The 27,652-nt window shown below is 39.6% G+C and overlaps 2 protein-coding genes across 5 annotated transcripts; both read left to right on the forward strand.

Annotated features, from left to right (window-relative positions):
* The first annotated feature begins 566 nt into the window (after positions 1–566).
* Positions 567–11,040, forward strand: fgl1 (fibrinogen-like 1). 3 transcript variants are annotated; one of them, XM_037077753.1, is made up of 14 exons: positions 567–619; positions 1,008–1,108; positions 1,430–1,516; positions 2,731–2,850; positions 3,040–3,142; positions 3,301–3,374; positions 4,143–6,218; positions 6,343–6,562; positions 7,514–7,682; positions 7,819–7,978; positions 8,092–8,189; positions 9,247–9,335; positions 9,806–9,993; positions 10,114–11,040. In XM_037077753.1, the coding sequence occupies exons 8-14, from the start codon at positions 6,497–6,499 to the stop codon at positions 10,310–10,312; spliced, it is 969 nt and encodes a 322-aa protein (XP_036933648.1). In that variant the 5' UTR covers positions 567–619; positions 1,008–1,108; positions 1,430–1,516; positions 2,731–2,850; positions 3,040–3,142; positions 3,301–3,374; positions 4,143–6,218; positions 6,343–6,496; the 3' UTR covers positions 10,313–11,040. The 3 variants fall into 3 exon arrangements, with proteins under 3 accessions (XP_036933648.1, XP_036933646.1, XP_036933647.1); XM_037077751.1 differs by lacking the exon at positions 567–619 and having other exon boundaries at positions 907–1,108; XM_037077752.1 differs by lacking the exon at positions 567–619 and having other exon boundaries at positions 907–1,108; positions 4,143–6,562.
* An 878-nt stretch (positions 11,041–11,918) lies between these two features.
* Positions 11,919–27,600, forward strand: snx25 (sorting nexin 25). 2 transcript variants are annotated; one of them, XM_037077692.1, is made up of 22 exons: positions 11,919–12,134; positions 12,395–13,134; positions 13,897–13,981; positions 16,763–16,979; positions 17,550–17,722; positions 18,905–19,091; positions 19,500–19,570; positions 20,603–20,793; positions 21,009–21,140; positions 21,376–21,525; positions 21,652–21,777; positions 21,893–22,057; positions 22,857–22,988; positions 23,128–23,268; positions 23,530–23,643; positions 24,553–24,630; positions 25,006–25,089; positions 25,207–25,324; positions 25,586–25,652; positions 26,226–26,407; positions 26,498–26,598; positions 26,722–27,600. In XM_037077692.1, the coding sequence occupies exons 2-22, from the start codon at positions 12,784–12,786 to the stop codon at positions 26,785–26,787; spliced, it is 2,931 nt and encodes a 976-aa protein (XP_036933587.1). In that variant the 5' UTR covers positions 11,919–12,134; positions 12,395–12,783; the 3' UTR covers positions 26,788–27,600. The 2 variants fall into 2 exon arrangements, with proteins under 2 accessions (XP_036933587.1, XP_036933586.1); XM_037077691.1 differs by having other exon boundaries at positions 11,919–12,130.
* Positions 27,601–27,652: the final 52 nt, after the last annotated feature.

The following is a 27,652-nucleotide window of genomic DNA, read 5'->3' on the forward strand; positions in this document are numbered from 1 at the left end:
ACATTTAAAAAAATAAAAAAAAAATGGAATTAGCACAGCATCACTGTCACAAAACACTTGCTGTGCTGCTTAAATTTATACATAAAATATGAAACACACAAGAAATACCACAAACCTCTCATTTTGTTGATTTTCACTGATTGATATTTAATTTTCTTTGTGTTTCGAAGCTTTCTTAATATATATTTGCTACTTAACGTTTTAAATCCTGCCTCTTGATGTGCCTTTCTGTAAGATTGTTCAGAAACATTTAAACTGACTAAGAATTTTGAAGGTTTCAGGCACTTGATCTAGAATATATATTTTTAAAAAATCCAATAACACGCACTCACTGCTTATACGTTGGCTGATGAGGAGGCTTTACACAGGAAATCATTTATTGGCTTAGATGTTAAGATGGTAATACAGTCCTATGGGAACAGTTTTGTGTAAATTAAATAAATAAATAAAACAAACTTGACTTGTGTCTGAACAGGTGTCCAATTATGTTTTCGTCCACAAGGGGGCGTAAAATCTCTATAAATGCTGGTGACTACGTGCCTGCTGTAAGAACTGAGTATGCTCCAGTGGACTGCTCTGATTTTCTATGAGGACCTCTCAAGCTACCTGGATAAAGATAGTGAGACATTTTTACAATGTCAGCTCATCCATTCCAAAATGTAAAATATGTTGGGTTACGTTGTTGGTCAGAGGACTAGCTTTTCTCTTTTTCTTAAGTTACTGTGAATCTGTTTCTGTCTCATACATACATTGTTTTTAAATGCTTTTAATTCCTTGTGAAGTCTTTATTCCATTACGTATCAGCTGCTTTGTAATTACAGTACTATTACATACTACTCTCACACTGACCATTTATTTTCAGCAAGATGAAAGACACACTTCAAACACATCCATGACAGGATCCCTCCAAGTGTGTGTGTGTGTGTGTGTGTGTGTGTGTGTGTGTGTGTGTGTTAATGACCATTGTCTTTCTTGTGTGGCCACTGCATGCTCTACCACCATGTCAGCAAGTGACTTGGGACCAAAGTCCAACCTCCTATGGCGCGTGAAGATTTCAGGAAGTGACTTTTAAGGAACGTGTGGAAACTGAGAAATCTCTGTTAATAAGGTAGAAACACACTGTTCAGTCATCTGTGGCTCCACCTGCGCTGCTCTTCATCTTACTCTCATTGTAATCTTCTTTGTTTTTTGTCCTTCTCTGCTTCCCGTCTCTTTCTCTCTTTGTTTGTTTTGCTCTCTCTTTGTTTATCACTGCCTTTCTCTCCCTCTTTGTCATTAACCTTTCCGATCTTTGTGCTCATATGATAGACTTAGAAAGAAAGATTACCATGGAGTGTGTTTCACATTGTGTGTGCACATGTAAATGTGCAGAATATTTACTGTTACTGTGTGTATGTGGACATTCTCCTGTGCATGTGTGTGCATGTAGGCGTGAGTTTCAGACATGGAGATGGACTTTGTGATGCTGTGCACTCTGCTGGTAACCAATGTGACACCAGCGTCTGCTGCCGCACAGGTAAGAGCTGCTTTTCATTCAAATGAATTAAGTCTATTAATCACTGTTATGAAAAGAGAGTTAAAAAAGTTAGCTCCATGGTTCTGTTGTTAATCAATAGTACTACAATCTATTTTTAAATGATCTTTAAAGTGTTTCTGGCTCAATTAATTAAAGGGTAACTCCACCAATTTTCCACATTTAAGTGTGTTCACAGGTCTTGTGGAATGCTACTGCAGTTGTGAGAAAAGTAGTTGAAAGCTTGTCATGGCTTCAGAGGAAGCTGCATGGAATCTGATCATTTGCCTCCAGTGATGTCACTCAGCAGCTCAGTTGCATTGTGGGCAATGTAGGCTCAAGTCTTTGAAAGGGAAGAAGAATGTGTTGGGAAAAAAAGGTGGTACCTCTGGTTCTGATGTATCAGTTGTGGTCATTTGTTTTCAAACTGTCCATAATGAGTCAGCAGTGTTATAGGAGTAAATAACTTGGTGCCTATTACCCACAATGCAATTTACCCATGAGATTACATGCAGCTTTTGGAGCCACAAAAGGCTTCATACTACTTTTTTTCAACATGTTTTAGTGTTTAAAAGTGGTAGAATTATCCTTTAATTGTTTTATTTTATACAACCAAGGTAATAACCCTGATCTACCTCAGGTGTGATATTTGTACTAATCATGTCAAAGTCAAGTCAAAGTTTAAGATAAAAACTTTTTTAAAGAATAAAAAAAAGTAACCTCCCCACATTATCACTGCGTAATCAAATGATCAGGTTTCTACAATTTCTGATAAACCAAAATGCAATAACACACACTTTCTGTTTCTGCACGCTGACTTTATTACAGAGTTACACAATGTTGCTTGTAGTCTGGTATTCAAAACATGACAGTCAAAAACTATCCTTACCGCACAGCAACACCTGTTTCTAGTTTTAATGTGCTGGCAATACTCATACACCATCTGGTGCTCTGATGTATAAAATTCATATACATAAATTACATTTACATTGATATCAAAGTCACCATGTTCTCTGTAGCTTTTATGCTCTCGCTCCTAAATGATGCCTCTTCTCCCCCTTGTTGATCCATTACGTTGTTTCTTTTCTGATCCTTCTTTCATGTGATCATTTTGTGGGTATCCAGGCACTGTGGATTGATCTTTCACCTTGCTATACCATTTGTTGTATGTTGACAAGTATGCATCAGGTGCTCAGGTGTATATATGTGTATTCCAGCCTGGTATCATAGAGAGCCTCCTATTGGCCACCGTCAAGCGACCCTGGCTCTGGGGTGTCTACGTCTTTGCTGTTGGACTTCCGGTCATTCTCTTTATAAGCTTCATGTGGCCCGACAAGGTAAAGTATGAATGGTTATGCATGTTTGGATTTGTTTGTGTTATTGTGAAGACATAGAGGTGGCTGTGGCTTGGTCCTGAAGACAAATAGTGAAGCTACAGTACAATAAATCAGATGGTGTGTGTGTGTGTGTGTGTGTGTGTGTGTGTGTGTGTGTGTGTGTGTGTGTGTGTGTGCGTTTGCTTGCAGAGGTTTGGACCCCCTGATCAACAGTATTACTATAAGAAGTCTGATGAGGATCAACCAGACGATCCGGAGTTCACACAGAGCACAGAATCAGTGGGTAACAAAGGTAATGTTTTATGTTTTAGATGATCAAGTATCATGAGGAAGTGGAGGTCGAGCTGCTGTAGTGATTCTTCTCTTCTCTTCTCTTCTCTTCTCTTCTCTTCTCTTCTCTTCTCTTCTCTTCTCTTCTCTTCTTGTTTTTCTTGTTTTTTCTATGTTCAGGAAAGGCTGACAGAGCTGTAGCACGGAGGAGAGACACTCATGGTAGCCAGAGGAAGTCTGACTTAGACCTGAAGGTGAGATCCAGCAGGCAGTGTGGAGGTGATGATGACTGGTGATGTGGTAATGTGATCATTCTGTAGGTGTAAAAACGCACTTGAAAGTATTGGTGTATCACAGGGGCTATGAAATGAAATTGAATTTGTATGATGGGTAGATACTAAGTATGAGCTTGTATCTAGTTGCAATGTACAAAAGCATACATTGCAGTTTGTCTGACTGAAATTAATGGTAAGGGCAGCTCATTTTATAAATAACCTATGGCCATATTTTTTAGAAATGTCCTGGCACTGTGCTAACCAATTAAAACACACACACACACACACACACACACACACACACACACACACACACACACACACACACACACACACACAAACACACACACACACACACAAAAAACAGAATCCAGGAAATACCTGATAAAGCGGTCGTACATTAACTTGCAGAATCCAGCACCTCTGGCTCGTAACATTTATTCAATTTGGGTTGAGCTATTTATCTGGGTTACTTATCTCCCAAACCTATAATTATTACCCCTTTGAGTTGTAGAGGTTATGTTGGAGGCCATTAAACACATTTTTCTTGTTGCCTCGCCAGATTAGCACATTCAATTGAAAAGACATTTTATTACAGTGCTGATTTCATTACCACAACCTGTTTAGATGATTTTGAATATCAATGACTAAACCCGTGTTTTACAAAGTCCACTCTTGTATTGGTGGCCTTGAGTGTGTCCTCGAAACTGTGGATAATGAAAACTGATTGTGTGTGTGTTTGTGTAGGATCATTGATCAGTGCAGCGACCTCAGGAGAGGAAAGCAACACCAACACACAGGAGGATGCCGAGCAATCTCATCCATGGCCAGTCGTTTTTATGACTGAATACACTGTAAACGCAACAGTGTCTGAGCACTGACTGTATTGTGGTTTTGCTTAACTGTCAGATTTGACTTTTTAAAAATAAAAAATGTATCTCATATAGGCCTAAAATTAAACAGGTATCTATTCAAATGTATTATTTGCAGTGTGTATACACTAACAGACCAATATTAAATATATTGATCTTTGCTTATCAGAGTATTTCATTTGAAGTTGGAATAAAGGGTGTGGACTCCTCAGCTTGTCCTCTAGTAGATCATCAAATGTTAAATTGTACACAACATTGTCTCATGATGTCAGGTGTGTCAGCTGATTGGATAAAACTAGTTTTTTCACTTTGACGATAAATGTTATTGAATTGTGCTTTTTCATGAATCGTCATGATCTGATAGTGACCTCCACGCATACTCAGTATACTTTAACTGTGCACCAAGTCTTGTCTTTGTGATTTGGACCTGGTTTGGATGTTATTCTGGCATGATTGAAACAACACACTCAGATTAACCATTGAAGCCAAGGATAGTTTTCATAATTTGTCAAGGGAATAGTTAGACATTAGGCTTACTTATGTGTATTTGCATTTAAGTTTTACATCATAAGATTAATGACTCTCATGTCGATACAAAACTAACACCAGCTCCAGATTAGCTTAGCATAGCACAAAGACTGGAAGCATGAGCTAATGGCTAACCTGGTTCCAACCTAATCGGCAGATCAAATTTTAGCAGTGCACAACTCTATAAACCATGGTTTGAAATTTTATGTTTGATATGTTGAAACTTTCTTTAAGTCCAAACACTTAGCTGGTTCAGTCGCCACAAACAAAGTGTTCTGATATACAGTTATCTAGTAATTATCTTATTATCTAGTAGTTACCTAGATATATCTCGTAATTTTCACGCTTATGAGTGTAAAAAATGACATTTAATATCGAAAAACACATTCGAATTTGAATGGAGTGGATGGTGAAAGAGTTACAGGCAACATGGCTGCCAGTTGTGATCGTAGGTCTATGTCTGTGTTTCAACATGCTAAGTGTGACACTTCTAGATATCATATTCTTGACAGGAAGCTGGAAAAATAAATCTCCAGCCGTGTTCGTGGTGACCAAAACCTGTATTATCTAACCCAAAATATGAGCTCTCATACCCCTAACCAAGTGGTTTTTGTGCCCAAGCCTAAACGGAGCATAGGCACAGCAGTGTGACAGCAGGAAAATTATGTTAATTATATCAGGATTATGTCTACCAGGAGCAGTTTTGCTCTCAAGTCTCATTGTTATGCTAAGCTGAGCTAACCAGTTGCTTGCTGCAGCTACATAACAGTACAAACATAAGAGTGGTATCAATCTTCTTATCTACGTCACTCTAGCCAAGAGAGAGAAGACGCTTCCCAAAATGTTGCCCTGCTGTTATGAGTGCAGCTTCACTATCTGTTCGGCAAATGAAAGCCTGTCTAATTTCTTGGGTGTAATTAACATTGCCCCTTCATTTTGAATCATTTACAATAACCAACAGCCACATGAGTCAGACCTGCTCCTTTGTGATCCTTTCAGATAAAATGTCTCCCTCTGCTCCGGGGCTGTTCAGAGCTGACCTTCAGTGCTGGCAGCATGTATTTGAGATGGCACAATGCTGCTCATCAACAAGATGACTACTCGAGTCTTTTAATGACACTCACAGAGGACACTAGCTGGATAAGTGGCCATTAAAGAAGAGGAAAATCAAAGAAGAAGAGACACGCAAGGAAAAGGAGAGGCGAAGACAGATGGCAGATCACAGACAGAACCGAGGATTTGAGGATGTTGTGCAGCACTTGTTAAAGCTCTGTTGGTTGTCTCCTCTAATCAGTGGAATTGCTTGGAGGAAGATTGTTAGAATATTTTCACATCACCTTGTGTTGATGGAACAATGCAGTTCCTCTATCATATTTCTTTTTGTTCTGTTCAATTACATAAAACTGAAAAAACAGATTTTCCCGTAAGTGCTGCAACTTTTGGCGAGTGTGCATCTGCTTCTTGACACTCCCCGCATATTTTGTATATTTTATGACTGTAGAGAATCAGGTATTTCATCTGTTTTTTTTCCTTTTCCTCTGGCGCAGCTTTCTTTGGATCCAGGTGTGGGGAACATTTTAAAAATGTAACACGCTCACGGCAAAAATAAACGAGATTCAACTAAACTCTGGGAAGTAAAAGAGTCCCTCTGTCTGGACGTCTGATCACATAGTTTTGTGCTTTCTAAACAAGAAGAAGAAGATGGGAGGCCAGCTGCTGCTGCTCATAGGACTGATGGTCCTCACAGCTTGTTCACAACCTGTTTGTGTAAGTACTCATCGCTCGATTCAGAAATATTTCAATTCTAAGCCACAGATTTTCTTATGACTTCATTTTGTGTGCTAGTGCAAATGTGTATTTTTTCCTATCTTGAAATGTCTAGACTACATTAACAGGCTTTTACATAGGTGACTAATTTAGGAAGGTATAAATAGCACTTGAGTACATTTCAAAAGACATGTGTGAATGTATTGTATGAGTATAGTATCATAATAATTTCAAAGATGCAACACTAATTCCAGTTAAGGTGATCAATGGTATTGCTTCACTCTCTAATGTCCAAGCTCAGTTTCTATTTGAATAGTCACCTCCTGGTTTAACAGTTAACCACATTCTGACATCTGTAAGTGTGATTTCTATGAGTCTGTCATGGTGTTCTTTTACTTCTGGACCTGAGAACAGCACATTAGATTTGGCTGGTTGTTGTCACTTTACAGAAATAGCTTAACTTTTGGAAATGAACATATTCTATTGTCTTTATTCTTGCTGAAAGTTGGCAGTAAAAACATACACATATATACAAATATGTATATATTTACATATATCATCCCTAGAGGTTAAATCAGTGGAGGGTTTGCTAGGGTCAGGTCAGTGTTATGAATTAGCCTTGATAAAATGAGGGGAAATTCAATCATCTATGAGACATAGTGTGTCATCAGTTTTTATACTCCATTGCTGATTAATGGCATTCAACAGCAAGTCAGGCTGCTTTAGACACAAATATTACATTTCTTGTACTCAACATGTGAAGGTATCCACCTCTCCTGTGTATGTTAAGTATTTCACAGACCAGATATTAGTGATTTGATTGGATGATATGATGTTTCACTAGATAGTATCCTTCTTTAATGCATACCTTTCAATCTAAGTATATTTTAACTCAGAGTTAGGGAATGAATGTGGGTGAGGATCCTCACAAATAGCCAAATGTGTGTGTAGGCGTCAGACAGTTGCCGTGAGGAGGTGGCTCGTCTGCGGGAACAGGAGCTGCTTCTGCAGGGCCAACTTCAGAGGCAAGAAGTCCTCCTACACAGATTACAACTGCCGAACCAACCTGGCAACAAGGACACAGCCGTATCCAACCAGAGCAAGGACACCCAGTACACAGGTCAGGGCCACGGCCTCAGGACTCCATAGCAACATTTGAAATCTAAACATTGGTTAACTTGTTGCAAGTCTCATATCAGAGAAACAAGCACCAGATAATGTAAGAAATTCAGGGTGTGAATTTGTGTGTGTGTCAGACTGCTCCCAGCACTTCAGTGCTGGCTCCAAATCCAGCGGTTTCTACCAAATCAAACCCGACGGCAGTCCTGCTCCAGTCAAAGTCCACTGTGACATGAGTGATGGAGGTGGTTGGATTGTCATTCAGAGACGGATCGATGGAGCAGAGAAGTTTAACAGGTGTGTCTGTGATGTGATAACTATCAGTGTAAAATAATGAAATCATCTGAAAATCTATCTATCTATCTATCTATCTATCTATCTATCTATCTATCTATCTATCTATCTATCAGGTCGTGGGCAGAGTATAAGGATGGTTTTGGAGACACGGATACAGCATTAGGAGAATTTTGGCTTGGAAATGACAACCTGCATTACATCACTACACAAGGTCAATACCACGTCAAAAAACATTGCACTACATTTTGTCATTTAAAACTGCATTAATCAATATTCATATATTTTTAATGGATCAAAAAACTGTGTGTGATGTCCAACTCTGGAGTTCCCCTCAGCTCAAGTGTTTTAGGTTTTTTTTTGTTTGTTTTCCAACCCATAATTTTATTAGCCATTCATATATAAATTTAAGTCTACTTTATACATCAGCACTTTCACTAAAGTTCGCTTAGAGAATTTACCTGTTGGGCCACAGACTTGAGGAAATGACAGCTTGAGTTCACGCTAAGCTAGCAGTTAGCCTGAGATGTTGCTGTTATCGAAAAATGCTAGCAAGGTAGAAACATCAGACAGGCCGGACTATTTACTACAATATATCTTTGCACTTTAGTTAAAACAGAGAATAACAGAGAAGAGCTGAAAATGAATGAATTAACACTTTTGCCCATTTCAAATAGCCTAGCCCCTGTCGCTGTGCACTGTGGGACCTTACTTCGGAAAAAATGTGTACAGTAGTCAATGACGAGAGGAAAAAGAGCTTTTGATCCCACTGGATTGTGCCATGAATTACATTTAAGATGCTTGTCAAGAATGACACAGTTTGTCATAAAGATAGAAAAGTATCGTTTAGTTTTGTGTTAAACTGGACTGAGTACTACACCATCTCATTCAATACAAGTCATCAGCACCAACATGGCCTTCACCTCGGCACAGAAAAGGTAAGAAAAAGGTGAAAATCACCACAAATTTGGCCATTTTGACAGAGGAAGATATGCAAAAGGAATGCTAATCCATTTTGTGAGCTAGATAATACACAGGACCGGCTTCGCAAGGTTTTGGTAATGGATTTTGGTTAAGTGTACACCCACAGGACTGTTGGGTGTGTATTCCTTCTAATTATGCTCTTTCGCAGTCTTACACTTGATTCGTTTTGTAACAAACTGAAATAAGGTCCCATGGTGGGTCCACTGGAAGAGTTATGACTTCTTCCAACAAAACACACTCCTATTTGTTGATAGGATATGATGATTTTTATTGTTTGTCTGTTACAGGGAATTATTCACTGAGGATTAACCTGGAAGACTTTGATGGTAACCAGCGCTACGCTGAGTACAAGAACTTCAAATTGGCCAGTGAAAAGGTGTTGATGCTGACTGACCCCTAAAATGCAGAACATTTATATTACAATTCATATTACAAAAAATGTACAAATTAGATGAGAATAAGAGGCAAAGATTGGTGCTGGCCTACCTCCATGTATTTCATTAATTAAGCTACAGCTAGCAACCTGGTTAGTTTAGCGTAGAATAAAAGCTGTGAATAGATGGAAAGCAGCTAGCCTGGCTCTATTCAATGTATAAAAATCTGCCCTACAACATCTCTTAAGATCAGTAGACTATTTAAAACACAATATACTGTACCTTTTTCTTTTTTTATCTAATACCTCCAAAAAGTGTAAACCCTATTTCTTGATCAGTCCAGTCAATTAAAGTATCATATTTGTCATGTACAGTTATTATGTTGATTTTCTCAACATACACAAAATTTGATTTAATTCACATTTTTAACCTCATTCAGTTTAACCAACTCTCTTCGTATTTCTCTCTGCAGGATCACTACAGACTGACCTTTGGATCATATGTGGGCACCGCTGGAGATGCTCTGTCTGGAAGTTACCAGGTTGGTGTGTCAGGGTGGGCCAGTCACCAGGGCATGAAATTTAGCACCTACGACCAGGACAACGATAACTACGACGGAAACTGCGCCCAGGAGGACAAAGGAGGCTGGTGGTTCAACAAGTATGGGCTTTCATTATAGAGAATGTGCCCTTTCCCCAAGAAGATACAAAGACGTGCACAATCATGCGTTACAAATAAAATGACTAAATATTCTTTCCTCTTCATTCTGTCTTTCTTTAGGTGTCACTCAGCCCATCTTAATGGCAAGTACTACCCTAATGGGCACTACAGTGGGCCTACAGATGACGGTGTAGTCTGGTACCCTTGGAGAGGCTGGTGGTACTCCCTGAAGACCAGCGTCATGAAGCTGCGGCCCGTCGACTTCAAAATTGACCCCGCTGACGACCCCAATGCCGTTCACCACACACCACCTTCCTAGATCATACATGAGCAGATATCACAGCTACTTAGCTTAACTATTTTGATAAGAAACAGCTTTAGTTCTAATTTCAAATCACACTAACACATAAAATCTCATCTTGTAATCCTCCTCACACACTTAGCATTAATGAACCTGGTAACAAATGTGCTTTCTGTGCTGTCCAGTTGCATTTTCTAATTTAGTTTTAAAAGAAATAGTACACTTTGTTAAATCTTTAAAGCTTTTAGTAGCTTAAAATAACATGCTTGTAAGAGGATTTGTGAACGCTAATGGCTGTTTTAGAGACATGACTGTTGTTAAGGGAAGTGGGCTGCACACACAGCTGTCTGTTTTGGTGGAGAAAAGGGAAATCTGATGTCAGCGGGTGTGCCAGACACAGGCAGAAACATTGAACTAAAGGCTGTGAAAGGATCCATTATCATGTCACTGAAAATGGCTGTTAATGTAAAAGTAAAAGCAAGCAGCTGAGCCCAGAACTGAGAGTACTGCACAAATGTTATAAAGATGACCATGTATTGTCTATGCATGACAGATGATTTGAAATGAAAGAATGCGTTCACGTGACTGAAAGCAAAGAATGGTACACAACAACGGAACTATTTCGTACAATGTTATAAGTGAAATCAGATTTATTATCAACAAATCCTCCTCTGAACATACACACAGTTCTGTCTCTACCATTTGCGGTATAACCATAATTCACAAAATAAAACAAGGAAACACTTGTCCATTTCATTTTTTTCCATATACTTGCATGGGCACCTTTGTGACCAGACTAACTGTAGATGTCACACAGGTAGGGATATCTATATTTTAACCTCAAACATAACCTTTTGTATACGTTATTACTGATGCTGTTTTTGAAAGCTCATGTAGAGGCTGGATTAATACTCAAACAATGAATCAGCATAGTTATTATTTATTAACTTATTAATCTTTGATTCTAATGTAATTGTCATTGTTTCTCTCTCTCTATGTATATAGTTACGTGAATACTATATAATATATCATTTATAGACTAAAATGTCTCAGTGACTAGGATAATTATTTGAGAAAACAAATCAAATATATATCTTCCTTGATGAATTTCAATTCTTTGGGATTTAAAAATGTCATAATATTTCATCATTATAAATATTATAATTAAACTAGTTTTATGATGATGATTATAATAATGATAATAATAATACTATAAACAACTTTATGAGTTGGTTTATTTATTAGTTTTCTAACAAAATTGAGATGGGGGGAACAGTCATTATAATCTAGTAGGCCTAGATGTCCAGAGTAATATGTGCAAAACTACTTGAGGCTGATATATAATCATTCCCTTGGAAATGACGCCTCTGTACCTGACAACAGAAAACATATTTTTCATAATGTCAGACAGCCAGTGTCTGAAAGAAAAATCAATCGTCAGAGAAACGAGGCATGATCCTTTATCTCGTTGTGTGTTTGATTACAACAGGGAGCTGCCCGGTTGGTCGGTATTTTCCCCACGGACTACTGTCAACTGTCAAACACACCCCCACCCACCAACTCGGACTGTCGCGATTCATAAAACAAGCGTGCCGGCCGTGGTTAACACGAGCGCTGATTGGCTGACACCCTCTCAGGTTCAGCGAGATTGTCAGTCAGATGGAGCTCAAGGAAAATAACAGTTGCTTGTTTTTATCTGTCGGGGGTTTTGGAGCGGGCATATTTGGTCATTGCGTTTATGATACTTTCAATTCTCCACTGCGACGCCTCGTACACATTCTCTTACGGAGAGGACAGTGAAAATGTAGTGTTGTTACCGCACACCTTTTATAAACGGTAGGTAAGTAAGCTAACATTAGCCGATGTAGAATTGGTTACTTAGCAAATAAGCTAGTTAGCTAGCTGCCGATGTTGCTGTTGGTTCAGGAGACAAACCAAACAGCAGGACAGGATTATTTAATGGCTCTTACTTGTACATCATGTATTTTTGATTAAAGGTAACAGGCAACAATTGTTTAAACTGGCTTCCTACTGTAGTTTCCTGCTAACCCGGTTGATTAGCAAGTCATTAAGCTTCCCTTCCACCTATTTGTCTCCAAGGTGACGGTGGATGTTGCTACATCAATCCCACCACCCCGGGTCTCTCTCCGTCTGCTCTCCGGGCGACTGTCAGTTCCTGTCGTCGCTTCCACGACGAGCCTGGTGCCCCTTTCTGTTGTCTGGAGGATCGTGTTGTGGATGACTAAGCCGACGGGACTCCGCGTCTCTGGCCGCCGTGCGGGCCGATGCTAGGAGCGTGGAAAACATAACCGTGTGGGTCGGTGAGGAGATGTCAGAGCGGGGATGCCTCATCTTGGAGACAGTGTTGTAGTCGAGGGTATACACAAGTGTACACAGTATACCTGCCTCTCTGACTCGGCGTGCAGACTAGCGGACCAACTTTTCAACCTAACAAGTTGTGACACATATATGGATGGTGGGGTCGCAGTATGCCCACCCCCTCAACTACCATTACACCACCGGCTGGAGGGAGTAGCAGTACCGGAGGAGAAGAGGGGCCCATGTCTGCCACCTCCACCTCCTCCATCGGCTCCTCTTTCCGGTTCGTCCCGGCTTTCTGCCTGGGCGTGGTGGCAGCAGTAGTGTTTCAGCTGGCCTGGGGAGGCCTGAGTCTCACCTCTTTCTTCTTAAAGTTGTTCATCTATGTGTCATTCGCCCTGCTGTGTTTCCTGGCTGGGAGCTTTGTTCTGCTAGTCAGGAAGAGTCCTCTCAAAGTCAGCTGCTTTGACAGAAACAGGAGGCAGTCAGCTGTGCAGCTCGGGTTCTTCGACAAGCTCATGGTAAGATACTGATATCCACTTGTTTAAACTCGCATATAGTACACCTTTGACAATGCACACGTTAGCTTCTAGCCCCAGATGATGTTAGATTAAGATAATAACCAACTGCTGGAATGTAACCTTTCTGCCATCAGACTACATCTAACGCCCAAATCTTAAAAATATTTAACAGACACTTTGATATTTTTCATTTCGGCATCAGTCCTGACCCGTCTTTTTCTTCCCTCAACTGCTCTTTCCCTCAATTATTTCCCCTCTGCTCCCCCATATTTCACCCCTCTTTCATCCTCTCTCCCTGCCTGCCCCTGGATCCTCGCTGCGTTGATCTATAATGGATGAGACAGAGTCATGCTGCTGGATTTAGACACACTTAAATACACAAACAACCATGCACACGCATATAGGGCGATTTGGTCTTCAAGGGAATTGACTGTGTCTTTGCAACCTGCTGGTGATGTGCCTCATCAGGCTGCGCAAGCCCAGCAGCTGCCTTTCAGCAGCGTTTGTTTGCTACTTTGTGCCGATGACTTATTGATACTGACAGTGGAGGGAGATTGTCACAAGCATTTGTCTGGTCAACATGTTGCATGGGCCATGACACGTTTGGGCTGCCTTTGTTTGTCTGAATTTTAGGCTTATTAGACAGACAGCTCTCAATCTGGTCTTCCTTCTCTTCCTGTTGTTGCTCAATATTTCCTGATTGTATGCCTACACCCCCCCGTCTGCGAAGTGAAGAGATGTGATACTCTTGTTGTTTTTCAGGCCCGTTTTTTGGTGCCAGCTCAGGAGTCCAGCCAGAACAGGAGGGTGGTGGTGTCACACAATGTGGACAAAGCAATGAAAGAAGGTAATGGAATTTTTTATGGTGTTATGAACCACTTATGCCCTCATCAATGCAAAAAAACTTCTAAAGCTGCTGACTTTTAAATGCACATTCAAAGATTAAAACGTTACAAAATCATGTATATCTCTTCCACTGTGAACTATTTTGATAATCAATTGATTAATTTGAGTACATTGTAAAGAAAACATTTGTGAAAATTCTCTGATTCCAGCCTCTTCAGTGTGCATTTTTTCTGATTTATTTACTCCCGTGTGAAATAAACAGAATATATTTTGGTTGTGAACAAAACAATACATCTTAGACATAATATGGTGTCACTGATTAATATTTTTCTCAATTTTCTGACATTTTATAGGCAAAATAACAAATTGCTGAATCAAGAAAATAATTACCAAATGAATAAATACTGAAAATAATCATTAGTTGCAGCATGATTACAGAGCAAAAGTGAAGAACAAAGCACACAAACAAGTCAGGATTCATAAATAAAACGAATAGCTTGATATTGGAAGGTACATCTGTTGCCCTGCATGTCGGCACATAATGTGAACAGTATGATATGGCCGACCCCCACTACCTCTCTAAAAATCCCCTGATTGAGTCCTGTTCTTAAATTATTAAATGTGTGAATTACAGATATGCACCACTACATTTGACAGTGATGACAATTAGACAATTAATTCAGAGAATAATGTTTTCCACTCTTCAAGAATTAATTTGAATGGAGACTGCTTCCATGAGTGTCTTGGCTGACTGGTTTTGTTTGCAGACTTTTCGTGAAATGTTTCTGACACTGTTGGAAGAACTTCTAACTTCTGTTTTTGAGAAAACTGCTGACTGATGGAGCTCTGTCAGTCACCATGACCTATCAGTGATCCCTTCCACTCATGGTGGATTACAGCGTACAAACACACACACACACACACACACACACACACACACACACACACACACACACACACACACAAGTACACAGAGACACAGTCAGTTGAACAGTATGCTTAGCTGCCAAGCGACAGATGGCTCCAGGATTTACTCCAAGGGTGTGTATTTGCTCATTCTCCCCTGTGTGTTTTTTGGTCGTAGTACGGTATGAATTTATGATGACATTATTAGGTCCACAGTCAAGACCTGCTGTGAACATCATTTTGATAAACAGTGTTTGTGTTTGGGCTAAATTCTTGGATTTTAATCAAGCACTCAAGGTTTCTGGGCATCAGAGTCCCAGGGTACCCATCCTCATAAGCTTGTTTTTTATTGTTGTAAGAATGTGAAATTACATAAATTGTTATACTATATATATATATATATATATATATATATATATTTTTACCCTTTCACCCTCTTCACTAATAACTTCCTAGTAAGTATTGAAGGATTATTTTCCAAAGTAAATAAACTGATTGACATTAATCATCTTATAATTTGATAGGTGACATTTCAGTAACATTTATAATTATTTGGACTGAAAACTAAAGAATCCTTTCATCCATCCATCTTCACTAAACCAGTGATCCTTTCAGTCTAACACAGGGACAACTCATAGAAACAGATAAATACACTCTCACCTGCAGGCAATAGGGCACCTATGTGCCTTCATAAACTGACTGCGTATATTTTGTGTGAAAATGGAAGGTACATGTGCATTTTACATAATGACAGTGTGTATATGTACACGGTAAACATGTGACAGTCTCCTTTCAGACCAGAGTTATTAAAACTCCCAAGAATTGCTGTAACTATTGTGTCACATGCAACACCACTGTCCACTCTTAAGTTAGTAAAGCGTATATAGTCCATACAGGCTAAAAGACATAGTTATTAGTTCACAGATCAGTAAAAGAAAGATTGATTAGATTCATGTTTTATGGAGTTTCACTTAGCTAGGACATATAGAGTCATACTCTCCTTCAAAGCAAATCCGAATTAGTAACATCATTTTAGAGTTACTACAGCATTAATGTTAATTTAAATTTCACTGTTGCCATATTTAGTTCTTAAGCATGGCAGTGTATATGTCAAAGCTGCTGTCAGTAAGTCATGGCTTATAAGTAATACAGCTGAGAAATGTTCTTAATTTGCTTACCAATTTCAAGCTCACCCTGATGAGAGGCAAGGTTTCCACCATATATCTGTGGATGTGTTGAGTTTGCATGTGTGCTGCATTAGTTCAACATGTATTTGTGTGGGTTTTCTCCCGCTGCTCTGGTTTCCTCCCACAGTCTGATGAAATTCAGGTCAGGTGAACTCGTGCTCTACATTGCCATTAGAGTAAGTGGTGTGACTGTGAAAGATGGTCTGTCTAATTGTCATCATATATCAGCCATGTGATGAACTGGTGCCCTGTTCCACCTATTGGGGTAGGCTCCACTGTATACAGAAAAGTAATGAATGAGTGACGCGTCTTCTTCCACTTTTGAAATGTTGCACCAGTGTTGGATAGGGTTCTTGGGAAATGAAACCTAGTTCAAAGCTCATGGTGGGTTGTTCAGAGGGCCTGGCAGGTTAGAGAAGTCAAACTCTTCATGTCTAGAAAGCTTGAAATCTTAGCAGCCAAACAAAGGACTCGCATTGGCACAAATCATTCATTTTGTAAAAGAAATAATAAAATGTTATTGATAGCATCTTTCAACATTCTAAAAGTATATTTTCTCTTAAGCTGATCAACTGATCTGAATTTTAATATAAAGAATTGTACAGCTGTAATCTACTCTCTTTCTATAGCTGCCCATTATTATTCATCATTTAGCAAAATTAATCTTCCGGTTCTCTTTCTTCCCCCAGTGTTTGACTATGCCTACAGAGACTACATCCTGTCCTGGTACATCCCCTTGAGTCGTGATGAGGGCCAGTTGTACTCTATGCTGTCGGAGGACTGGTGGCAGATGATAGGGCAATTGAGATCCAGGCTCGCTGACATTGACCTCGTCAACGTGGTGTGTTATGACTCCATCCGAATCCTGCATACACACTTTACCGACCTCAAGGCTGCATCTGCAAGGTACACAAATGCACTTACGTATAAGTCATTCGTTGCACAGTGTTCTGATTCACTGTTGTTTCACTGAAATATGTTTCAGCTTTGACTTGGTACTGCAAAGATTTTTTCTTCGTCCCAGAGTCCAAACACACCTCCATCATTTTATGTATGCAGATGGGGTGAAATTATGGCAATTCAGTTCAGCGTAAATAACATTAAAATCCTCCTCTCTCACTTCCTCTGTCTCCAGGCAGCATCTGTCAGGTGCACTTAGAGACAGAGTGATGATTCACACGTCGTCTGGTTTCATTATCCTGGCAAGTCTGGCGAGACTTATGATTTGATCACACTACTGAGATGTCTGGCCTCCCTTGCCTTCAATAATGAACAATATAGCAGCAGTCTGTCTTATTCAGTCAAGCTTTAGAAACAAAGACAGTGAGATGCGACACAGCTGAAGTATCAATAAAAGCAGCGGTTTATGTCATACAATGTTATCTAACATCTAGCTCTGCCAGAATAACAATTCACTCGATCTCTTTCTGTTTGTATCTCAGTCTTAATCTGTGTCTCTTTCATGTTTGTATTCAGACCAGAGGAGTGTTCTCGGCCATTTCCTCTCCATCCCTGTTTGGTCAGCCCAGACTCAGAGATGGCTTTCCTCCGCTGTGTAGCTAGAATACTGCTGCTATGTCTGCTGCCACAAACGGATGCCAAGTCACACACACTACGCTGCTGCCTCACAGAAGTCATCACTACTAAAGGTACTGTGAGTGTGTGTGAGTGTGTGTCCCACAATAATAATCAGACTCAAGGGAACAAAAATTGACCAAACTTGTTTTGAAATCATCAAAGTCTGTTGAATTACAAACCAAATTTTGAGTTGATCAGCCTTTTTTATAGCAGATTCTCAGGTGTAATTAATAGTAACAAGGATGATAGCTGCATTCCATTTAGGTGTTCCATCCGTTATTGCACCTGCTAGGACAAGTGATGATGTCAGCTGTGTACGAGGCCTATTGTTTCCATTTCACTACTGACAGTTACAGATTTATAACTAGACATGTTGACTTGCATGTTGTAAGCTATTTTGTGATAAAGGAAGATGTCTATTTTAACAACTGAGTTCGTGTTGTCACTTCAAACTACTCTTTTTTTCTACATAACAATAAATATATTTAAGAAATGAGGCTAAATATGTATACATAACAGTCTTTGTTAGACTTTACCAGACAGGAACACTGATGTTTTTTGAACTGTATGCAACCATCATTAGAGTATGACACTTTGATCAGTAATAGATAAAATCCACTTTAAATTCACCTTTGTATATTGTTTATTACAATAGGAGTTATTACCTTTTTCAAGGGAAAATTCCAGAGAAAATTCCTCCACCCACCCATCCCTCATTAACTCTAATCCACCTTCCTTGCTGTCAGCAAAGATGTAGATTTGGTGTGATTGAAGTCACTGTGACTGTGAGTTTCAATTTTAGTAGGCTAGAAAGATGCCTCGGGTTGCACCAGAAAGACATGAATCATTGCCGGTATTGTGTCGAAGTCTGTTTCCCAGTCTGTTTGTGTTTCTCCTCACCTTAACCTCTGTCATCTTATCCTGACCCCAACTGCAGGGTCTGTGTGTGTGACTAGAACAGCATTCTAACAGGAGGGGAACACGTTTCGAAGGGGTTAACAGAGTTTGACACAAGACAAGCCAGTATGTACGATAAAATGATGATGAAACATTTAAGCAGAGTACCAAAGGAGCAGCGATCTGAAAGAGCAGAGAGGGAGGTTGGAGTCTTTGTCTTTGGTTATTGCAAGGGAGGGTTCATGTGAGTTCAGTGGCATACAAATCCATTTCTGTGTACTATACCTGTCAAAGTTTGGCTTGAAAGTTTGCAGCCTTCGCTTGATTTCTGCATTCATATCTTTGTGTTGCTTCAGTGTTGAAGCCTTTGGTAGAAGTGCTGAGCGACCCGGACTCCATAAACAGGATGCTGTTGTCTCAGCTGGAGCAGAGGGAGCAGCAGGCTGAGCAGCAGAAGAAAGCCTACACCTATGCTGCCTCCTATGAAGACTTCATCAAACTAATATCAACTTCTGCTGATGTCAATTTCCTCAAACAACTCAGGCATGACACACACACACACACACACACACACACACACACACACACACACACACACACACACACACCTGCACTGCTTTGTTAAACTGTGGCTGCCCTGTACTTACATAGCTTTCTTGTAATGATCCATACTGTATACGCACAAACATGTTAACCAGACAGTGTAAACCTCCAGTCTATTCGCTGCTGTGTGGTTACCATGGGAACAGACAGATCTAAATGCAGGGTCGACATGATACTGCTATATTGTCTTGTTTTTTTGAGACATAATGGCTCAACACTGACGTGTTGCTGATCTGTTTGATCAATTTTCTACATTCTGTAATTCTGAGTATTCAGACAGCTGATGTAGCATTATTGATTGATCTGAACAACTGTGTAAAGTTGAACATGTCTGTCTTCTCTTTAAAGGTATCAGATAGTGGTGGAGATTATTCACGCCACCACCATCAGCAGCCTGCCTCAGCTCAAGAAGCAGAAAGGTAGAGAGACACCACAATACACCATGTGGCAGAAAGACATAATTAAAAATAATCTGTGAATTTAAGCATTTCAAATCCTCTGCAGCTGAACAACAAGCTGATCTCCTGTTGGTATATCATGTAGGGAAGTACTAGTTAAAGTCACTGCAATTTATTCCATCTTGTTGCTTCAGCAACAACAACCGGTACCTTGTAGAGAGCTGGGTGGTCAGGTCCGACATGACCTTTGAGCTGTGTCAGTAACTTGTGACGTGTCCTTTCCGCACTGACCTCACCCTCATATCAAAGTAAAATTAAATACCAAGAACACTGTTAATGAAAACTGAACCTGGGAGTTAAGGTGACATGTAGTAAGACTAATAATCTACAGCCGTCCTTGTAGGTTAGTGTACATACTTTGGCAGAGCTAAATGCAAATGCATGACCATTTAATCATGCTGTTTAACAGGTGTACTGTGTTTACAACTGACAAATTAGCACAAAAAAGTATATCTGATGTACATGAGAATTTGACCTAGCTTGATGTGAACTGAAAACAGTTTTCACAGTGCAAAACTTAATGGCAGTCCTTTAGTAGTTGTTGAGTTATTTCAGTCTAGACCAAAGTGGCCAACATTGCTATAAACAAAGAAAGAACTGAGAGTAAAAATCTGCTGATTGACATCGATTTTGCCGACACACTGGGTACAGCAGTTAGGTGTTAGCCTCACACTTTTTTTTATCTTTTCCTTTGTTTCTCTGATCAAACTCAGCAAAAAATTAAGTAATTTTTAATATTTGTGCTGCATAAAGTGTAATCACATGTATAAATGTCATCATATATGGAATTTTGCCTTCACTAGACAGCATGCTTGTCTAAATATTAGCTTGTACATCAACTTTTTCTCTAAATGGCTCCACTCCAAGTAATTATGCTGTTGTGTATTATTGCGTGTCCAAAGCTGGCTCACACCACTTCTCTCTCTGTCTCTGTCTCTGTCTCTCTGTCTCTCTCTCTCTCTCTCTCTCTCTCTCTCTCTCTCTCTCTCTCAGAGCGAAAAGGTAAAGAGTCCGCAGCCATGAAGGCAGACCTGCTCAGGGCCAGAGATATGAAACGATACATCAATCAGCTGACTGTTGCTAAGAAACAATGTGAAAAGCGCATTCGGCTACTCGGTGGACCAAACTATGAGAATAATGAGGAAGGAGGGACTGACGACAGCGACGAGCCTCAGAGTCAGAAGGTGAGACTCATGTAATGTGATACAGCTGGTGTGGACTTTGATTGTTGTTAATAGAATTTTTTTTCTTTATTCAAATATGATGTTATATGTATATTGAAAGTTTAATTATATATTACATGGCATTATCATGACTTTACCTTTGTCAAACAAGGCTCCACATGGCTGATGTTTTCTCTCTCTCTCCCTTCTCTCGCTCTCACCTCGCCCACATTTAGATTCTCCAGTTTGATGACATCCTGTGTAATCCAGGTTACAGGGAGCACTTCAGAGTTTACATGGAGAGAGTTGATAAGAGAGCTTTGATAAGCTTCTGGGAACTGGTGGAAACACTGAAAACTGCCAACAAGGTGATGTGTACACACATACCAGAAGGCTTAGCCCAACGCTGCTAATAGTATATGGTGTTAGGGGATTAGTGATGTAGTAATGAGTGACGGTATTTCCTGTTAGTAAGATACAGTGCTGATCCTGGGTGTTGTTTTCACCCTTGGCAAATAGTTGCTGCACTTATTCCATACCATCAGAATACATATAGTGTCAGCTTTGTCACCGGTTATTTGTTTATTACTGTTTGTGTTACAGAATGAAGTGCCCCAAATCGTTGGGGAAATTTACCAGAAGTTTTTTGTGGAGAGCAGAGAGATCCCAGTGGAAAAGTTTCTCCTCAAGGAGATCCAGCAGAGTCTGGTGGGGAACAGAGGAACACAAGTTTTTGTTCGACTACAAGAACAGGTAACAGCTGCTTTTGCTACTAACCAACTGTAATTAACTGAGCCATAGCAGAGTGTCTTCCTCAGAAGAGCCAAAAGAACTGTTAGGATCTAGTGGTAAGTGTTTCTGTTGCTCAAAATCCTCCAGGTGGCTGAGACGATGAGAGAGCGTTACTACCCCTCCTTCCTGGTTTCTGATCTCTACGATAGGCTGATCAAACGTGATGAGCAGCAGAGCCACTCACAGTGTAGCACTGAGGAAAAGGAGGAAGGGGTGAGACATGCAATGCTCTGAAGAATGTTTAATCTGTTAAGAAACTCAAATTTCAGTGATGCCTCTGTTATTGCCAATTTTAATATTTTTTTTTATTTTATTTTTTCTTCTATAGTGTCAGGGTCTAGACGCAGGGGAGGAGGTGGGTGATGAAGGCAGCAAAGGAATCAATGAGCAGGCCAGCTACGCTGCTACAAAACTCCGCCAACTATATGACAAACTTGAGTATAAGCGACAGGCCCTTGGCTCTATCCAGAATGCACCCAAACCAGACAAAAAGGTAACAAAATACAAACAAATGTGATGAAACACACCCTGGGGTCAAATCGGAAATTGGCTCCAAAAGTTCACTGCTGGATTGCATAAAACACACAAGCACTAGATCAGTATTATGCCATGTGTCAACTGCAGGTATCCACTGCATGGTACAGTGATTTAATTTTCCACTGCAGCTGGTATCCCCTCATATAAGGACATATAAGGATATCCATTCCTTTTGAGATCCTTTCATCTGTAACTAAACAGAAGAGCATTTGCATTTAGTCATTTGACCATGGCATGGTTTTGCAGGTTTGCCAGTTTAAATCTAGGTCGAGTAAATAAAAAAGAACTGCGGTCTCAATTTGCTGTTCAGCATGTGGAGGTGTTGTGTTGCCACAATACTGGAATTCCTAACTTTAAGAAAATACATTGAAAAATAAAAATATTTGATACAATGTTCAATGCCACCAGGAAAAATGGACACAATATTGAAGGCATTATATTTTAGATTTTTGTTAAAAGATAAACATTACAAGGCTTGTGTAATATGTGTAAAGCACAAAAACAGTTGCGTGTGTCAACCTGTGTTGGAGAGGACGGTAATAAAGTGCAGCTTGTACGATTTCAAATATTCTTAATCAATATTTTTCAATTAATCAGTCTCAGTAACATGAAAAAATATCTGCAACACTCAAAAGATATTTTTGATGAGGTATATAAACATCTTTCAACTGAAAACCACCTTATATACTTGCTGATCTTAATGCCATTTCTTCATTTTAATTAAGTTTAAATATTTCTGCTCTGTGTGTTTGCAGATTGTGAGCAAACTAAAGGAAGAGATCGGAGCCATGGAGAGAGAGCACAGTGAACTGCAGCAACACATCACCAGGACCGACTGGTGGTGTGAAAACCTGGGGCACTGGAGGGCTACTATTACTACTGCTGAGGTAAGGTTGTGTTTTTTTTCTTTGTTCACAAACAACAACCAGCTGATTCTACTCATGCTCGAGAATCAAGCCAATGTTAATTGTGTAGTCATTGAAACATTTGTGTGTAAAACCATCCATGCGTGTGTGTATTTCCCAGGCTACAGAGGAAGGTGGCGAGACAGTAGCTTCTTACAATGTGTGTGTTAGCCTGGTGGAAGGAGAGGAGATGACCAACAGTCGCTGGAGTGTCCAGAGGAAACTCACTGAGTTCCAGATGTTGCACCGCAAACTCACTGAGGTAACACCAAACACCACACCTAAACGTGGATGGACATGTTTTCTGTCTGAACATTAGTAAGCAGATATCACTGTGCTTCATGGTTAAACTGCATCACCATGAGTAGAAAAGGTGCTGTGAAGTTTCAGTTAATGTTCTATTTGTTATTACACAATATTTTATAATCCAGAATCAAGAAATCATATTGACATGTAATATGAAATACAGTTATGGGGTATATCTGTCATCAATCACCTGTCATTCTGTGTCTTTCTTTGTAAGTGTTTTCCATCACTGAAGAAACTCCAGTTACCATCCCTCAGTAAACTGCCCTTCAAATCCATCGACCAGAAATTCTTAGAAAAGAGCAAAACTCAACTCAATGCCTTTCTCCAGGTAAAAATGCAAACAGTACACCCTGTCAAGTTATGTTACACTTTTCTTGTGTCACTACTAACTTTACAAGAGTGCTTGATGCCTTTTCAAGTGTCAGCTATAAAAGTGAGACTCAATGATTCTTCTCCTCTTAGACTTAGTAATTCTTTTCAGACTTGCAAGCAAAACCATATAAAACCAACGTTAAGTAAAGCAGATGTTCAAAGATAGATATATGGTTAAGAATAGTTTGCTGTAATAGCGGCTAAATGTTAAAAATAAGTGATGTAAACATTTTTGAAAGATACTTTATTGAAAAAATGTTTGAAATTTGTCTGACAGGAATCTTGGGGAAAAACTACAACACCAGCTTTATGTTCAAACTGCCTCTGTCAAGTCTATGTTTAGGGATGCACTGATTTATTAGCTGAACCTTGGTAGTCACAAATAAGATGATATTCAAAAATAGCAGTAGCCAATGCTTATTCAATGTTACAATTCAATTTTGCACTGCACTGGCTCGTGGCATCCCTGCCATCAATTTGTAAGGCTAAGTACTGAAAATGTAATCATTCAGTAGGCAGTTGTATGGCAGGCTATAAAGACTTTTGAAGCAGTTGCTTATTAAAAAAAGTTATATTTTTCATGTGAAAGAAGAATTTATTAGAGGTTGTAAAATTGTGCTCTTTGTAAGACCATGTAATGAAGAGCTGAAGCTCTTCAAAACAGTTTAGTTATTGTGTCATAGTGATGTCTTTATTTCCCTGGCACAAAAGGGGGAATAAATTACAGCTACCATAAAATAAACAACAACAAACAAGAAAACAGCAGTGTGGCATTGGCTGTCAGCCAAATTGTTATTTTGCCTCCTTGTTTATGACGCCAGCTATATAATATGTTGATGATGACTTGAGCTGTGTGTGTTTGTAGCGCCTGTTGATAGATGAGCGATTGTGCCAGTCAGAGGCTCTCTATGCTTTCCTCAGCCCTTCCCCAGAGCACCTCAAGGTAACTCCTTTTTCAGACATGCATTTCAAATAACACAAGGCTATTAATACAGTACTGTCGTATTTCAAACATGTACAATCGAGAAAAACTTCTTCCCTCTGCTTTAAAGCTACCACCCTTGTTGTCACGTTGTAGCGCTAAATTTAGCTTTGTATTTGTCACAATGAATGGCTCCAAAAGACAAGCTTTATTTGTTCATTTAGGTCAGTTCTGGTAGTTAAAATTCCTTCCAGTAGATTTAAGGATTAAATGTACCTGCATGTAAAGCAGCAGCAAATGAAAACTGAAATACTGCGCTACTTTTAACTGAATGCACAATGGTTTGCTTCCATACAGTATACTGTATAGTGACAATGTCTTGTTCGATGTTTGAAGGTGATGTCAATCCAGAAGAAATCTTCTTTCTCGCTGGCCTCCTTCCTGGAGAGGCTACCTGGAGATTTCTTCTCCCATACTGAGGTACACATTCATTCACAATTGCTAAAGCAACAGTAAATGTGGACTGTATTAACACTTGAGCTAACTTGGATCCTCATCTGGATGGCCTGTGCGGTGTGTGTGACTGCTGTTTTATAGGAGGAGGCTGATGAAGACAGTGATTTGTCAGACTATGGTGATGAGACAGATGGGAAGAGAGATGCCCTGGCTGAACCCTGCTTCATGCTCATAGGAGAGATCTTTGAACTCAGAGGAAGTGAGTAGTATGCTGTTGTCTTTTTTAATCAATGTTGCATTGGCTAATTAGTAGCATTGGCCACGTTGTCTCTTTAAAATCATAATAGAAACAGAACAAATCTAACATAAAAGACATATGTAGAAACTAGAAATCTGAAGACATACCATTGTTTTTGTTTGAGGTTGTTAGCAAGTTTCTGTCATGAATTCTAACTGCATATGAGTGAATTTATCTGATCAGTTTCCTTTTACTTCACATCTGTCTGTCTGTCTCTCTAAGTGTTCAAGTGGGTGAGGAAGACTCTAATTGCACTAGTCCAGGTGACTTTTGGACGAACTATCAACAAGTAAGTTATAGCACGTTGGTATTTCAATTAACTATGCCTTTAGGAGCTTTTTAACAATTAACATTTAAAGGTGCAATATGGAATAATTTTAGATGAGAGTATGAGAAAATTAATTTATTATCCACAAAAGACAAGAAATAACTGCTATGACAGTATGTCAGAGTGTTTGTTTATTGTGTTGCAATGATAACTACGGAAGTTAGCATGCTAACCAGGGTAAACCCTGAAAACCTTCCCCTCCTGATGCCCCAAGGTCCCAGTGCAGGCTAACTGGAGTGTGGGGGTTACTCTGGTGATATGCTGCCCCCTATTTGTTTGGAGTATCAGTTCATCAGTTGGCCTAATTCTATGCAATCTATGGACTTCGTATTTGTTGTTGTGAAAGTGTTACTGCAGTTACAGTATGTAAGAGACCTCCTGGTATTGTTTTAGTAACAGATTTGAGACTGGATCCTGAGGAGCATGGTTATTAAGCTGTTCTACAGATTGTAACTGTACAATCACTCGTACTTGACTGTGTATTTTTCTCAGATCGGCTGTTAGGCTAACATCCTCCACTCTGCTTTATTGTAGACAGATCCGGGACACAGTAAACTGGATTTTCTGTGAACAGATGTTGGTGTGTTACATCAGTGTGTTCAGGGACACTTTCTGGCCCAATGGGAGGCTGGCACCACATGTCAAGGTCCGAACGGACAGCGAACGCCGTGAAACTAAGGAACGGGCTCAACAGAAACTACTTGACAACATCCCAGGTAAGAACTGAAACCCATAGAACAAAACCTGTACATCTTGTAAACACCTGAAATTCAAATCGTCTGATCTCTTAACTTTATTTCTGTCAGATGCACTAGTAAATCTAGTTGGCCAGCAAAATGCCCGCTATGGAATCATCAAGATCTTCAATGCCCTGCAGGAGACTAGTGCCAACAAACATCTTCTCTATGTAAGAATAATACACATCATGTCAAACAATATCTTTACCATTAAAAGCAATGTCATAGAATGAATGATGTCATATGCTATTATAGTCGTAAACCTCATCATTTTGCCTGTCTGTCTCTGCTAGGTATTGATGGAAATGTTACTCAAGGAAGTGTGCCCTGAACTCAGCGCGGAGGTGGACAGCAACTGAATACACACACATATCACTTAACACACACACAGTCTTTGTAGCTGACCAATCATAAACTGCCAAGCCAGACCAGGAGCTGGCCGTGTGGTCGAACCTCAGACAAAAAGCAGCAGTGTTGGTCAGAATTGAGACACATGCTTATTCTGTTGGTAGAACTTTGCTGTGAAATGATGAAAAGCTGGGCTGACACCAGAGTGATGTTTGGGGCTGATGTCTGACTTTGTTGTGGTACAGATCTAAATGTGTCTGTCTGACTGGGGAGAACACTACATGGAGTGTGACTTCTTCTTATTTAGGCAGCCATCTAACCAGACGCACCACATTCACCCAAGAACAAATTGTATTTTTGACATACAACCACGTCTGCAGTTTTCTTTCTTACTTTAATAGCACTGAAACATCCGATCTGTACCACACAAATGACATTAAATCATGGTGGTCTCTAGATTACAAGGCAGGGTAACAATAAGTGAAAGTAAATGTCTTGATTGTTTGGTGATCACTTTCACTTTAGAGCTGATAATCTAAAGACCTCAACTGAAAGCAGCAGAGGCGGTTAAAGTTCAGATTTGTCTCTAAAGGCAACGAGTGTGTGTCAGTGCCCAGGGACCTCTTAACATTCCTCCTACACACAACCTGAGCAACAACACTTGTGTTCTGTGATTCTTGTTAAGGCTTATAATTGTGCAATATAATGTCATGTAAAAGTCATTGTGATGATTTTATTTATGATTATTATTGATAGATTTTATTTTTACCAAAAATTGTTTAGAGAGCATTTATATAAGCAATAAATTGCAAACAAAAATTTGATGTGGTATTTTGATTTTTTCACTTTGGAACAAGATTTACCATAACTTGGCAC

This window comes from Acanthopagrus latus, chromosome 18 (genome assembly GCF_904848185.1).
Source record: "Acanthopagrus latus isolate v.2019 chromosome 18, fAcaLat1.1, whole genome shotgun sequence".
Lineage (NCBI taxonomy): Eukaryota > Metazoa > Chordata > Actinopteri > Spariformes > Sparidae > Acanthopagrus > Acanthopagrus latus.